The sequence below is a fragment of the Sylvia atricapilla genome, chromosome 4 (genome assembly GCF_009819655.1).
Source record: "Sylvia atricapilla isolate bSylAtr1 chromosome 4, bSylAtr1.pri, whole genome shotgun sequence".
NCBI lineage: Eukaryota > Metazoa > Chordata > Aves > Passeriformes > Sylviidae > Sylvia > Sylvia atricapilla.
In genome coordinates this window covers 72,797,790-72,813,682 of record NC_089143.1, presented here as the reverse complement: position 1 = coordinate 72,813,682, position 15,893 = coordinate 72,797,790, and the positions used below count along the sequence as shown (strand labels likewise).

Here is a 15,893-nt window from a genome sequence, read left to right as displayed (position 1 = left end):
TAGCTCACCAGCGAGAGGCTGGATCTGGGAAGTCACTTTCCATTAATGAAGGGAAGGCTGAGTTGATCCTGAAGGGGCTGACAGGAAAATCAGGGGCGGGGGTGATATCAATTAGGGAAGTCACTCTCAAGCTGAAATAAGATATTCCTGAGCTGAGGAAGATACTTTTAGGATGTGTAAGGATGTGGCCCAGTTCATGTGCTACTACATAAAGTCAGTTGCTGTCTCTGAAGAAATTGATGGAGATGGTTTACACTACATGTTTTAAAATAAGTATTTTTATGCACTCTCTATTTGCTTTTTAGACTTCTTTCTTATATCACTTGTGTGAAGTTCTCATGTGAGACAGCAAAAAAATAGAAAATGTACTACAGTCTCATTATATTGTGCTCCTTTTAGGTCCATCACTATGGAACCTGAACTACTAGCTTAATCTCTTAATTACCCAAAATCTTGGGGGTTTTGTTTGTTTGTGGTGGGTTTTTTGTTTTTGTTTTTAACCCTCGTTTAAAACCCTTTCAAACAACAGAAATGAACACATATGTCACCAGCTGGGGAATGTAAACACAAATGCACGTTTGAATTTTAGTATATTCAAAGGGGAAGGAGAAAAAATTTAATTCTGAAATCCTGGCACCAAATTCTAGGACTTCAAATATCTGAGAGAGATATTTTGACAGCAACTACTCTGTGCATGTAAATGAAGAATGAGAGGAGTTTAAAACTAACCTTTTAATTTACAGCTCTTCATGACCTTGAATATCACAACACAAGGATTCTGTGTTAGTTTACAGAAAACCCAAAAAGCCAACTGTGCATCGATTAGAAGAGGGATTTTGCTGGGGAAATATTTTTTAATTGCAATGCTTGCTGAATTAAAAAAAACTTTAAAAGAATCAGCGAAAAAAGACCCCACCAGACTCCTCACCCCACCCCCCCAAAAAAAAAAATCCTTGAAATCCTTAAAAATAGCTCTGAAAGGAATTTTGCTCAGTGAATCAAAGTGCATTGGGGAAAGAACAACTTTCAGAGCACCAAAAAACACAGACAAAACACTGTTAGAACTGGAAACCACCAGGAGACAGTGAGTAGATGGGACTTTTTGGACTTTTTGTCATATTTTAAGCAGGCACATTCAATTGTTTCAGCAAGTAGATTGTTTTACACGAGAGACATCGAGTTTTGAGTTGGTAGTTTGACATATGGTTTAAGTTGACTCCATGTCAACATAATTTTTTCCAAGTACTCAAGAGTCTTTGTGCCTGGTGATTACTTGGTGGCAAGGGTGCCACTGTCCCCAAAGCAGAGCAGGCTCTAAAGGTGTACAGAGCTCTTACCAAGCTCACGTGGTTTCTTTATTTTTTTTCTTTTTTTGAAGTGGTACTCTGTGCAACTGAGCAAAGGAAACAAACCCCAACCCTGAGAGGTCTTTATTCTAATTCCTCTTCCCCTCTTTCACTCAGACTCTGCCATGAGGTGAGCTGAAACCTTTCCTTCCTGAGAACTTCCGGGGCAAAACGAGTCAGTGCAAACGCCTTTTCCATCCTGGTCCAGGCACTGCAGGGTGGAAGGTCTGGGAATCACTGTGAAAAACGAGCAATGGTCCCAAATGAAGTTAAGGGCTTTGTACCTGGGCAGAGAAAGGGGCTTGGCAAATTCCAGGGGAAGTACCAGACTGAAACCTCTGCATTCCTGGTCAAAGCCAAAGTGTTATTTGCACACCTGAAACGTGCAAGTACACATGAACCAAGAGGGAACAGTCTGACAATACTGTACATGTCCTGCACAATCCAGGTAAGACAAAGATTTCCTTTAAAAGAGCTGCTCCTGATCATACCAGGTTAAGAGGAGGTGGATGGGATTGGAGAGGAGATCACAGATTCGGGAAGGAAGTTTTCAAAACATACCTGCAACTTGGTTAAACTGCAGTGCAGAAATGTTTTGTGGACCAGCTCAAACCGGGAAGGAGGAGCCACTGTCATGAGTAACACCCTTTCTCAGGTGTGTCAGCTGCCAGAATCTAATTCTGGCATTGCTACGGATGCTGCAAAAGTTAATATTTTAATACTGCTCGGTGCAAGGAACTCTTGAAAGGATTAAAAAGCCATTAGCCTCTCTGATTTCTGTCCAACTGCCTGCAGAGCAGGAGGAGGGAGGATTGAAATGCCAAGTCCCTGAAAAATTTCAGAGATGATACTACACCAGTTAAACAAGGGATTAGCAGTGAAAAGCCTCCCTTTCTTCTTGGAGAACACATTTTCTTTCTAAGCTGCTGGACACTTCAAGGGCCGGCAAGTTTAGTTCTGACATCTTGAAGAGCATTTTGGTCTTAGATCCTTTTGTTAGAGTGTGACATATTAAGTGTGACACTTAATTAGCTGTTCCTCGAGTGGAGGGATTAACATACTGTCCCCTCTGGCATGGTGTTGCAGCAACAAGTACTGTAACTCCAGACAAAAACTCCCCCAATTATTTCGTTTGTCACCACAGGTGGATGGATTCCTGCCATGGAACTTCATGTGGGGCACAGCAGCTTTCACGACTACACAAGAGCCTCCATCTGAAAGTACCTTTTCCCTTTTCCAAGGAAGTTGTGCAAACGAATTTTGACAGTGCTAGGCTTCAACTCTGAAGGCTGCTGGACGCCCTTGTGTCTCTCCTTGGCGTTCTGTACAGAGCAACACAGAAACAGAGGGTCAGCACGTTCAATTCTTTGTGCTGCGCTGCAAATGAGTCACAGCTTTAACGTTAATCGCTGATTAAGTTAAAAATAAAGGGTGTTTTGCTACAGGTGGACAGGCAGTTGTGAACTTGTGACCAATGTCACACCACCAATACACTATGAAAGACTAGTGACAGTTTTGCCCAGTGCTACGGCATTTTCTTTCTAATTTGTTCAGAGTAAGACACAGGGTAATGGCATTTCACATTGGAAAAATGATGGCTGAGATTTAAAAAATAAAACAGCTGTTCTTGTGTACTGAAAGAGTTTAAAACCAAGACACAAATGCATTGAAACACAAATGCATTACTACCTTTAACTTCACGGAGAACAAATCTTTTAAGGCCCAAAATGAAGATCTCCCCAGTGATTATTTTTTTCCTTCCCTGAAGAGAAAAATACTGGGGCCTTCATAAAGTATAAAATGATTTTAGAATATTCACAACCTTCAGAAAAGGTCTGAGGGAAAATAATGCCAGCATTTTAATCTGATATATATTAAGAAAGACTGGCATCCAATCAAGGAAGTGTTCTTGTTCAGAAAATATTAAGTACTATTATAATAGTAATATTATGCATGTGGAAGCTTTAGAGCTAGATCCTAATTAAAAGAGCAGTTAAATTTTGCTCTTAGTCGTAAAACTGAAGCAATTGTCCCAGGCAACTTATTTCCTCTCCATTCAATTTATTTGTTTTTGAGATGGTAGAATTCTTATTTCTACAGATTTAGATGCTCCATTTTTATAACTAAATTCATAGTCAGTGTCTAGGCTATCAGTCGAGGTGTGAAATCCGTGGGTCTGGTGTGTTTTCATTCCCAAAATTATTCTTTCAACCGTGTTGTTGGAGCCTTTCATCCATTTTTCTTGTGAAATTAAGGGCCTCAAGGAATTTACCAGAGCATTTGCTCGTATATTGAATATTCTGTGGTATTATATAAACCTCTCTGTATATACATGCGTGTTGGTGGAAATACACATCACATTTGTAAAGGTTTTTTTTTTTTTCTTTTAAGGCTTTATGACAGCTAAACTACGACACTGTAGATGCTAAGCACAAAAAGCCATTCTGTGCAAATAGATAAGGGAACAAAAAACAGTCAAGGGGAGTTTCACGTTCAGCTAGACCTGATTGTTAAATTTAATTTCCCCCTAAATGTTCACCTGTGGACGGCCAGGAATCCAACCCACCCAAAGCACCTGCACGATGATCTGGCATGTGCTAACTAAAATTCAAGTCATTTGTTTCATTCCTTCCAAATTACACCAACACAGATTTTATTTTTTTTTAATACTTTGAGGGAAAACTACGAGCTTCTAGTATTTAATGTCTACTATTTATACATTTGTTAACGTAAAAAGAGGTAGAAAGAAAAGCTGTTATGCTCCAGTGGTTTAATTATTATTATTAGCAGCACAATTTTAAATTATGTCTATAAATAGTTTTCCCCCTTTTTCTTCCTTTTCCTTCTGCTTGCTTCGCTTGCCTTCACACTTATTTTTAACTCCATGATCAGATACAACCAAATCCCTTCTCTAGCTACACCACCACTTCGGTTTAGAGAGCAACAATGAGTACGGCGTCAAGGAAACCCCCAAAATCCCCAAGAAACCTATTCAGCTTTCTAGAAGGTAAACGTATACCGTGCAGATATATAATGTATATTGCAGTTTTGTGAAAGAGTACTGGGGCGATGTTAGTAACCTGCTGGAAGTCGAACTTTTCCTCCCTGTTCGACTACAGTGTGCGTAGTTTTAGACAGAAAAACCATGCCTTTGCTGGTATGTTGTAATAATATACAGAATTTTTTTTTTTTTTTTTAGACAAAAAGCGTCACGTTTGCGCGTTCGTAAGGATGCTCAATTTCTGCCTTTAGACACGCGTTCCCTCAAAACCAACCCCCGGACGCGAAGGATTACTTGGTTTCGAAGCGAAGCTGCCCTCACGCATTGGTGGAACACCAAGAGGAAGGGGGATAAACCCCGAGCGGGACGCCGCCATCCCCCGCCCGGCGCTCCCCTCACACCGCCGCCATGGCGCCGCTCCCGCCACTGCCGGGAGACCCCGCCCCCTGCGCCCGGCCCCGCCCCTCGGGTGACGGGAGACCCCGCCCCCTGCAGCAGGCCCCGCCCCTCGGGGGACGGGAGACCCCGCCCCCTGCGGCTAGCCCCGCCCATCGGGAGAGCCCCGCCCCTCAGGAGAGCCCCGCCCCTCGGGAGAGCCCCGCCCCTCGGGAGAGCCCCGCCCCTCGGGAGAGCCCCGCCCCTCGGGAGAGCCCCGCCCCTCGGGAGAGCCCCGCCCCTCGGGCGCCGGGAGAGCCCCGCTTCCAGCCCCTCTTCCTGCCCCTTCCCCCGGACATCTCGCCGCTCCCGGTGGGGTGGGAGTCCCCCGTAAGCCTCTACCTTGTCCCCGGTAGCCGGCGGCGGGGCCCGAGTTCGGTGCAAAAATGCTGGGCATGTACGTGCCGGATAGGTTCGCCCTGAAGTCGTCCCGGGTGCAGGACGGGATGGGGCTCTACACGGCCCGCAGAGTGAAGAAGGTGGGTGATGGCGGGGGAACGGCCCGGCCCGGCCTGGCGGGGAGCGGCTGCCACGTATCACCGGGGAGCCGGGCGGCTCTCCCGCCGCTCTGCCCCGCTCCCAGTTGGCCTCAGCCGCGCTGTGCCCGCCCGGGCTCCCTGCGCTCGCCCGCCTCTGCCCCCGCCTTGTCCCAGGAGCCTCCGGCGGGAAGGGGCGCGGGGGCCGGCGGAGGGTTTGCTCCGAGGAATTTTGTGATTTTTTTTTTTTTGTTTAATAATTATTTTTTGTTAAAACCCGTTGGTCTGTGTGTCGGGCGGAGCTGTGAGGGCAGCGCTCGGCCGGGCCGCACCGCCCCCTGAGGGTGCCGCTCTGAGGGGAGCGGGCGCTGCCCGGAGCTCCCTGTCGCCCCTCACGGCTCGGCGGCACCGCCGTCTCCTTCCCTTGGACGGCACTACAGCAAAGCCCGGCCCCTGAGCGGTGTCATTCAGCTGAAACGAGTCCCCTGCCGCAACCAGGTGATGCCTCTTCGCACCTCATTATTGCAAGTCTCTTGATCGTATGAAATTCCGGCTGAGACTGTCCAGGTGACTTGTTAGGACACATAAAGACATACCGAAACTATGAACCCATCATTAGTATACACTTTTCTCTATTTTGTACGTTTCCCTTCCCATTTTTGTCCTGGTTCTGGCTCTGATTTTTTTCCTAATTTTTCGGTGGTATCATCAACAGGACTTACACATGAGGAGGTGGAGGTGTCACATTTTTAAGGTGTCCCTGCATGTTAGAGGGGAGATAGGACTGGAGAGGGAACGAACAATTTTATATCGTTTGGTTTAATTCTTTAAAACGTCTTTTCTAAAGTTTGGTTTGAAAATCCTGTGTGTTCACGCAGCGAGGAAGGTCGTACAGTATTCGCGTTAATCCCCAGACTCTGAGGGAGCTCTGGAGTGAAACTCCTGGGAATAGGCGTGCTCAGTTCAGAGCTGTGGGGCTCTGAGCTTCCATCCTTTACACTGTTGACAACTGAACCATTAGAGCTCCATGCTGGGACAAATAGAGCGTTTTCCTGCCTAAATTATCCCGCCTTATTTGTGAACTTCATACAGGCAAGCGAAGTGTGTGAGGTCAGAGCTGTGCAAGCCCCTAGAAAAGGTGTTGCAAGTGCAAAAGGTGATGGACTGCAGAAGGTAAAGGCAGAGGCATTTGCTGCAGGATCTGTTTGCGTTAGGAGTGTCTGGTGACAGACAGTGTTGGTTACAGACCTGTCCTTTGGCAGTCAGTCCTCTGTGCTGGTAGCACAGCCTTGCTCAGAAGAACAGGCAGAGGAACCAGCTCTTGAGTTGCTCTGTGGTTTATTAAAACATACTCCTGAAAATTTTTGGGGACCTAAGAACCACGTTGTCTGCTGGGAGAAGGGTGGGTGTGTAAATGACATAGGTGGGTGCATCAGACGCAGACAGACTTTGTTTTACTCTTCCATGGTGAGAAAATTTCACACCCGAAGTGCTCTTAACTTGTTCCCCTGTTTAGTAATGAGGCGGGAGTACCACACTTCGTGGCTGGGATAAAGAGTAGCTTCTAGCTGCTACATTAATTTCATGGAGTTTTGGGATTGGGAGGAGGTGTTGAATGTGTCACTTTATTGTGAAGTAAGACCTCGGTTGCTGAGTAGGAAATACTGCACTGTTTTCTCTCTGTTGCTGTCACACAATTGCAGTTGTCTGAACTGAAAGTAAAAGAAAAAAAGCTGGATGATCTTATAGTCAGAAATTGCACTACCAGCTCTCCGAGTGTTGTGGAGGCCTCTGAAAGTTCTGCTGTTAGCAAAGCTTTGGTAATAATGCATTCTGAACTTCTGCTGCCTGCCATCTGCTTGTGCACCTTCAGGCCTGTGGGGCTTTCAAGATTTTGCCTGTAATCGTAAAGCTTGGAAACTTTTTGTTTTGTTCCCTTAAAGAAGCTGTGATTCCTGTGTACCTTCTGTTTTCCATGAGCTGTCCTCAGGCTGCAGAGCACCCACATCATGAGGCTCTCAGAGTAATCATCAGAGAGCCATTGCATTTCTCAGTGTTTTGCTGCAACTGTAGGATTAGTCACTGCTGCTTTTTTTGGAAGCAACTGTTGAAAATAGCTTTTTCAGCATTGGAAAAACGTGCTTTCATGTACTGAATAATTTCTCTGCCTTCAGACTGTGTTGTGTGCCTCACTTGTATTGCTCAGAGGGGATGGTGTGGTTTTGAGTATGTTCCTGATTAATGTATGTTGGCATGTAACAACATGTTTATTAACCAGAAATAATGTGTGTATGTATATCTATATGAAGAAAATGTTCTGAAAGGCTAAACAAGTCATTACACTTATCCCCATGGACCAAGACATCAGGTTTTGGGTTTCCCCCAAAATTTGAGGAGCCATAAAAAGTGCTTAGAAATGTGCGTTACCTGCAGCTTCCGTAACGTTTACCTTGTGTTCAGAGGTGGATTTGTTGCTTTTGCCATTGTTCCAGCTTCCAGAAGGTCTTGAATTGCATATTGCAGTAGAGATTTCCTGGTTTGGAGCACTGAGATGGGAATGGTGTGTGGTGTTTCTTTTTCCGAGCTGTTGCTGTGCTTCATCCCAGCGGTGCTGTGGGCTTCAGTGAAATTACCACTGTAGGTGCTGTGCCCATACAGCTGTATTCACCTATTTCCATCTTCTTTGCTGACGAGGTAAGAGAAGGAGGAAGTTTCAGCCTGAGTCTTAAATCCCAGGATTTGAAAAACTGGCAGGGGAGGAACTCTGACATTATTTCTCAGCAAAACGATGCAGGGTGGTATGGAAATCAATGAGAAATAAGGATGGGAAGCCCAAGAGTGCCAGTTTTTACTGTTGCTGCCCCTGTCTGGCTCCTTTGGTGCTCTGGCCTCCAGTTGCTGACTTCTGCTGTTCTTGTGCTTTTTTTCCTTCTGCTTTGCTGCTTCTTGTAGTGAAATGGTTTTTTGTGCACATTTAAAAATTTATCCCTCAGTTCTGTTGCCTAATTCTGCAATGCCAGTTTTCCTTTGTTTATTGCCACTTCAGGTTTAATTTTAAATACAAGTTGGGTTTTTTTTTTTTTTCGTTTTGTTTTGTTTTGTTTTGTTTTTTTAATTTTGATTTCCTGTTTCCAGGAGGAGCAGTCCTGGTTGTTTTCCATTCCACTTTTCTCTTTACCTGTAATCTGTAAAAACTAAGAAAGAAGGAAAGCACCTAGCAGACTATTGCTGGGAATATGGAATGTGCCTTCAGGAAGGGAATATATGGATGGACAAGATCAATACTTTTTTTTTTTTTAACCAAAACACTGTTGTTTTTAAAACAAACACCAAAGTTGCTTTTCATTATACACTTAAAATTTTTAATGCTTGAAAATGTAAGTGCTTTTGGATCTGAATGCTGCCTGAAGGAAGGCAGCAATCCTGCATTCCAGGTTTTAGGGCCTGTCTGTGCACATAGGGACAAGGCAGTGTGTATGCGGGGAAGCTGGGCCTGTGGAAGAGGAAAGTCCTATTTGATTACTTTGCCCTGCTGCTCCTGGGACATCTGTGCAGGAAAGAAACCCTGATGCCAAATACTTTTGGAAGAACATATCAGTGGATGCTTTCACAGAGGGTGTTATGACTAGCAGGTGGTAGAACATTTTAATTTTGTTTATGAAGGCTCAGATTAATTCATAAGCACGTGCATACTCCCTTACATTTTTAAACAAATCTCTCTGTAGGATCAAGCCCTCAGTTATTCAGCCTTTTGATTTGTGGCACTTCAAAAAGTGGCGATGCAAATAATCTCACAAATGAATCTAATGAAAACCTGGTGCTTGCCAAGTTCTTTGTTTTAGTTGGATGCCTGTTGCAAGGTGCTTCCTGAAAATTTTCTAGGAAATGTAAGAAATTTGCCTTGTAAATGTCAGCCTTATTTAAGATAAAGAAAAGTCCTCTTCCTAAAGGAGAAATAAGCATGCAGAGGGAAGGTATGGTTTTATGGGATTCTTCAAAGTAAGAGAAGAATGGGAATGAGCTTTAAGTGGAACCCTCAAGGATGTGCACCTCCTTGGCATATTGTAGGACAATAAAGGAAAACTCTCCTTTTGTGTTTGAAGCTAACTCCTCTGCTGGAGTTTGGTGATTCACTAGCCTTTTTCTTTTTTCCCCCTACTGATTCTTTTTCTTTTATACTTGTTCCTTAGGGTGAAAAGTTTGGGCCCTTTGCAGGGGAGAAGCGAATGCCGCAGGAGCTGGATGAGGACACAGACTGCAGGCTCATGTGGGAAGTGAGTGAAGTGACATCATCACACCTTGCAGAAAGTGCTCTCAGAATTAAGTTTTACTGTAACAAATCCTTTCTGTTTTGTTTCACAGCTTAACAATCCTAGAGTGAGATTTTAGTACTTTTAAATTGTGTTGCCTGGGTGGAGGAGGATTGGCTTCTTTAAATCGAAAGAGAAAGCAAACGATGGTTTCTAATCAATGAAGTGTGAAAAGACATCGAGTCAAGCCAAATACAAATATATTAGCGTTGTGAAAAACCATTAAAACATGTGAAAATAATTAGATAAACTAAAATAATTTGAACAGCTGTGAGTTACAGAGATACTGATTTAGGCTGGTGAACAGGTACCAGCTTATGGCTTCCTTCTGCTGTAATATGAATTTCCTGGTGTGACACTTTTGTTGGGATTTGGCAAATTATATAAGCGAAGTTTTAAAATTGGAGCAGTTTTTAATGCAATGAGTAGGTGTGAGGTCTTGAGCAAAATAGAAGCCTAGTGCTGTGGGCAGCTTTTTATTTCTCTATATGCATTAGGCAGGAATAGTAGTTTATGCATTTGTAGTTGTAATCAGGTCCATAACCCATCCTAGCTCCTGTCGTACCTGTGTGTGCCTGAAGTGAAATTCTGGGTTTACCAGCTGAGGAGATTACACTGACTGAAAAACACTGGCAATAACAACATTTCCAACTTGTTAAAAATGCCTTCTTGCTGGTGTCTCTGTTCTGTCCTTGTAATCTTTATTTGCTGCTGTAGTTCTTTGAGCAGACTTTTTTTTTTTCCCCCTCTCAGCCAAACAGTTTCTATTGAATGCACACTCCATCCTCTTTTCTCCTGAGGAGGAGAGGACTGATTTCTTACTTTTTTACCTTTTTGTTGTTAGAGGTGGAAGAAGGACTGTTATTGCACTGTACAAAAAAAGCTTATGTTCGACATCTGGCTTAAAGCACTATCAGTGCATTTGCCACCAAATACAGGTTTATTTGAGAAATCTCTGGCATTAACATCACTGAGCCGCTTATGAAGAGAGCAGAGTATTGATCAGCCTTACAAACAGATTCCATACACTAGAATGATGGCTGAGACAGTGGGCTAAAAGCCCATCACTTTTTACCCAGATTCAGTAGAAATATTGTGAGTGCTGAAGTATTCCTAGGTGGATGCTACCTCCAGCCTGTGAAGCCCTGTTTTCTCTCTTCCTTTTGTCTGTTTTAATCTAGGGGTGTGCCCCAAATGCCCTTTCCCAGAGAAGAGGTGTGGACAATTTGTCCCCTTTTGGGTTATGTACTCAGAGCAGCCAGTTTCATCCTCTCTGTTCCCAGCTGAAAACAGTGTGAGAGCAGTACAATGCGCCTTTATTACAGATGTTTGCTGAGCTCAGTACGTGTTAATGTGCCCTGGCTCACTTGGCTCTTCCTGATGTTTCCGCAGGTTGTTTTAAGTCAGTGAGATGCTTGTGCCAGAACAAGGTTTTCAGAAAGGACAGTGGGTGGATTACAGCAGTGAGAAGGCCTTTAGCTTTGTTGGAAAGCTTTATGATTTTCCAGATTCCTCACTGCTCGTGCTTAAATGTGATTTATCTGTTTCTTCACGACAGAAAAGGCAAATACATGTATTTATTGGTGACACTAATGTGACCCCGTTGACAGCAAATCAGAAAATGAGGTTTTTATGAGCAGTTTTAAAATCATTTCATAATATCTTGCTGTAACCTAGTTTTGAGAGCCTTGAAAAGATTCCTGCATACCAAATTTTATGACTTCCTGGATGTTTTAACCCAAGTTGTTCATGTTTACTGAAGTTGATCTGAAAGTGAGCATTACAATATAATTTAAATCATGCTGGGAGTAGCCTGAAGTTGAAAATTGAGACCAGGAATGCAGAAAGTAAGGCTGGAACAGCCCAAGTAGATGGTTATTCCAGAGCCTGTGGGAGGCATGCACAGAAACTGGCCAAGTTTGTGTGTAGTCAGCTGTACCAAAGATATTAAAAATAATTAATTTGAAGGCTGTTGGAGGGAGACACACTAAAGCCTGACTTCACAGTCTGATGGCAGTCAAAAAAAAAAATCTGTTTATAGAGAGAACACCTTCAGAAAGAAGGCTCAAGCAGTAGAGGCTTTTTGTAAGTCAAGGCAAAAAATGAGCATTACTGCAACGTTTCTTTCTTTTGGCGTGTGATGCCTGGGGTCCAGGCTGCAGTTTTATGGCATATTTTTCTGCGAGGAAGTTTGCTACATGCATTTCTAGTTGTGCAGAGCAGTGCTGTGTGATGTGGTCTGTTCTGATCCAGCCATCCCTATTTCTCCCAGACCAGCACTGTGAGTTGGCATCTTTAAGGCACCACGTTGGGACGGAATTGCACGCATTATGTTCTCTCTTGGTCTCAGGGAAAAAGTGGCACCCAGAAGATTTATTGAGCCCAGTGATTTTGTTCAGTAAGATTCTGAAGATGTTAGAGTTTCTCTTTTAATGAAATATAGCAGACTGCCATTACTCTGCCTGTAACATGCATAGTTGTGAAGAAATCAAAGGTTTGTGTTTGCTCATTCAACAGATTCCAGGGAAGTGGAAGATTCCAGCGGGTGGGAAGCATCTTTGATCTTGCTGTTATCTTGGTAAAGAGCTACAGGCTGAAATGTTTTATTTATGCATAGTGTGAAAGGAAGAAAAAAAACGAACACCAAAACCCCAAACAAACCTGTGGTTACCATCTAGTTAAGAGTGATAATAAAAAGCCAAGAAAATGTCCGAATGGCTTTGTGCTTTCTCTTCCTCTCTGTTAAAAAAACACCTCTGTGTGTCCCCCCAGCTCTCCGAGTGCGGTGCTGGTGAAGGGCACGGCTTGTTGCTGGCGATGAATTGAGGGTTCTGTTCTTACTCTTAGCATCCCACTCACACCTTGGTTAAATACTCCTTTGTGTGTATTAGTCAGCTTGGCATAGCAGCTTTGAACTGTGTGTATTTGCTGGAGGAGCAAGTGCTTAAAGGCAAGCAGGAAATAATCTTCAGGTATTAAAAGTTCACAGATGTTTTTGCTCTGGAGGCTCAGATGTGCCTTTGTGAAGGGAAGATACCAGTTCATTTATGTTTGTTCAGTTCCTTTTCTTCATTATCCCTAACCAAGAAAGGGGAATTCATTTCACTCCTGTTGGATTGCGGCAGGCATCCACTTCTGATGATGACTTTGGCAAAAGTTGAAACAGGGAGGGCTGGAAGGATTTTGTCCTTCTTCAAATACTCTGACATACCATGAAGAAATGTTGGTCAGGCTTGGATGGAACATAATACGCCATGCAATGCTGAATGTTACATATTTCAGGTTGGGTTTCTGTCTATCTGCCAGGATCATGTTTTCTTCGTTGTTACATTAAACCAAAGAGATCAGAAATCAGTCTTTCAGTGGAAGCCAGTGTTTTTATTTATTTATGTAAGAAAATGAAATGAACTTACATTTCTACTGCTTAACTCTCATCACTTTTGCTGTGACAGTTGTTTTCAGTTAAATAAGCCTGCCTGAGAACTAGTGAAGGCAACAGAAAATCTGCTATTGGCTGCAGCCAGCTTCAGATCAGAGCTGTGGTATTTAGGATTTAGGTATAAGAAGTCAAGCATGTTAAGCTTTGGTGTGTTTTAGTGGCTTTTTTCTTTTTTTCCCCCTCCTGCTTTCTTTGATATCTTGCTTATAAAATGTGCTTCTGGCACAGTAAGGCTCTCACACACAGGACTTTAAGTCAAATTATGTCCATAGATTCATGCTAAAATAAATCTTAATTAGATGAATTCTGTGTTTGCTGTCAAGGTGAATATAATGTTATAAATCTAGTTCTGAACAATATAGTCTTTATTTTTCCTGTATGAAGACTACCTTCCCAGTCATTGTTCCTGAAATACTGTTTACATTGAAAACTGTTTGCTTTTAATTGTTTTTGGGTGAATCTTTGTTAAATTTTCAGAAATGCTTTTGTTTTTCTCATTTCTTAAATGATCTGGGCTTTTACACAAATCAGAAATCGATGTACTATCTCAGCTGCAAGTCTGTGTCCTGGAATTTCAATTTTAGTAAATTATTCTTTAATGGAATAGATAGGTGTCCAGAGTAGTTATTAATGTGTTTATAATCAACTCTGTTAAAACTTGTTTTAGTAACATTTTTCCATGTTAAATGTATGCGTTTGTATTAATTTTAATGACTTTTGGAGTCGGCCCATTAATGTTTTTTTTTGTTTTGGTGATGAGAAGAATCTACTCCTGAAAGCAGCTGAGAGTGTTAACCTCCCGTCTCCAGTTCTGGGATATATTTAAGGTGTTGGGAAAGCACGTGTTGCTAGGCTGAGGTGTTTGTATTCCAGTGTGAACTTACTGTAGAAGATCACACACAGCTTGCTTAGGGAGATTTGAGTATCATTCCAGAGAAAGGGAATTTGCTCCTGAAAGCTCCACAGAGTTTGCAGGAGTCTGGGAATGGGCTTCCTTTACCGTTCTGTCCCTGGCATTGTCAGGTAACGTGATGCACCAGAAGGAGCTGCATTAGCATGGAAAACTCTCTGTATGTTTTGGCTGAAGGAAAATGTCATGTGCTGTCTCTGTCACAGACTTCTTACTGAGTAAGCAAATCAGCAGGTGCTGTCTCAGCTTTCTTTTCCTGGAGATTTTTTTTAATGCTTTCTCCAGCAATGTTAAAATCTGAGCTTCTAGTCTGCAGTGAGCTCTATGATGGTCTGAACTCGGGTTGCAGAAGTACTGCATCTAGCTGCTCTGTGCTACAGCAGTAAAGATTGTGTTTTCAGCTAATCAAAAAAGAAGCAGTGCAGAAACCAGTATTTTTCTCAACATGATTGCTTGTTGAACATAGATTTTTCTATTTAGAAATGTTTAGGAAATGGTTTCCAGAAAGCAGGCAGTGAGTTTACTGCCTACACCAAAAGTAGCCATCTGCTTACTTGCAGTGAAGTTTTGTTCATCTGTTGCCAGGTGTGCATGGTACAGCATTTGTGAGGATTTTGAAGTAGCATAAGTGACAAATGTGGATGTGTATTGAAGGTGTGGGGATAATTCCACTGTGGCATAAAAGGCTGCCAGATGGAGTCGTGCCACTTGCTGGTGGGCATTGCCACAGCTGGAGTGTTACTTAGGTCTGTGCAGGGTTTCATATGGAGAGCTGATACGTTGACCAGGGACACATCTGCTCCTGAGCTCTTCTGGTGCTTGTTGCTGTCACATCATTCCAGTTGTCCTGGCTGGCATTGAGGTGGAACCCCACCCTGTGTGCGTGTCATGTGTTTCATCTTACACTGAAGGCATTCTATGGGTTCCTTCAGTGACACCTTTTGTGTTGATTCTCAAGAAGATGATTCTTGGGCTTAATGGGGATTTGTGTATGCATTTTAGGGGTTGGTTTTAAGTGCTACGTTTGGAATCCACTGTCATCTGTTCATTTAGGAAACTCCCTATTCAGGCAACCAGAAAAGGATTGGTTCATGTCACCAGTCTAGTCTGTACTAAGGATGGTGTTTTTGTACTTTCTCTTGACTTTTTGTGCTCACATCTGTGTATTCAATGCAGCATTATTTCTTTATGAGGTGAATAAAGCAGTAGAAAGTACAGAGTGTTTTTAAGGGATTTACCATATTCCTTTATCGATGGTTTCCTTATGTATTAAAGCTCTGTTTCGTGTTTGGCATCTCTTTATGGATTGGCAGAGACACTGAAAGCATAACTGAGATGACTGTGTATCACTGAAGCAAATACAAATTGTTCTTCTGTAATTTAAGGAACAAGTAAATGAAGAAAAACTGATGAAAAGTTATGTGGTGCAATGTATGGTTTTTATACTAGGATGAAGATCTGATGGAAGCCCTATATAGGATCTGCACGGTGGGCTGCTGTAGCTTGTGCTTTGGTATCTAAAGCAAAAAGCCTCTGTAGAGCTGGGTGATGGCTGCAGTGTCACAGGATGGTTTGGGTTGGAAAGCACCTTAAAGGCCATCCAGTTCCAGCCCCACTTCCGGGGACAGGGATGCCACTCATCAGATCAGGTTGCTCAGGGCCCCATCTCACCCACCTTGAACTCTCCCAGGGATGGGACATCCGTGGCCTGGGAAACCATTAGTGCTTAGTGTCAGGTAATATAGTTTCCAGATGCATTCAATGTGTACGTTTGACACTTTTCACTGTGCTTCATCCCTGTGTTGGGAAGTAAGAGCTTTTAAAGTTTGAATGTTGGCACCTTTTCATGATGTGTCCTTTTTCCTTCGGAAGAGCAGTAATGAATTTTGAAGATCCTTATTTGTTTGCAGAACTACAGTAATTCTTTTTTTTTTTTTTTCTTAATCTGAGAACAGCGTGCTGTCACCAGCTATTAT

General features: G+C 42.9%; 1 protein-coding gene across 2 annotated transcripts in view; it reads left to right on the top strand.

The window, feature by feature from the left end:
- Nucleotides 1-5,060: 5,060 nt before the first annotated feature.
- The window catches only part of PRDM5 (PR/SET domain 5), a 58,289-nt gene continuing 47,456 nt past the window's right edge, over nt 5,061-15,893 (top strand). For both annotated transcript variants that reach the window (XM_066318431.1, XM_066318430.1), the window contains exons 1-2: nt 5,061-5,261; nt 9,449-9,532. In XM_066318431.1, coding sequence (XP_066174528.1) covers nt 5,169-5,261; nt 9,449-9,532 — 177 coding nt within the window. In that variant the 5' untranslated portion in view covers nt 5,061-5,168. The remainder of the gene's footprint in view (nt 5,262-9,448; nt 9,533-15,893) is intronic.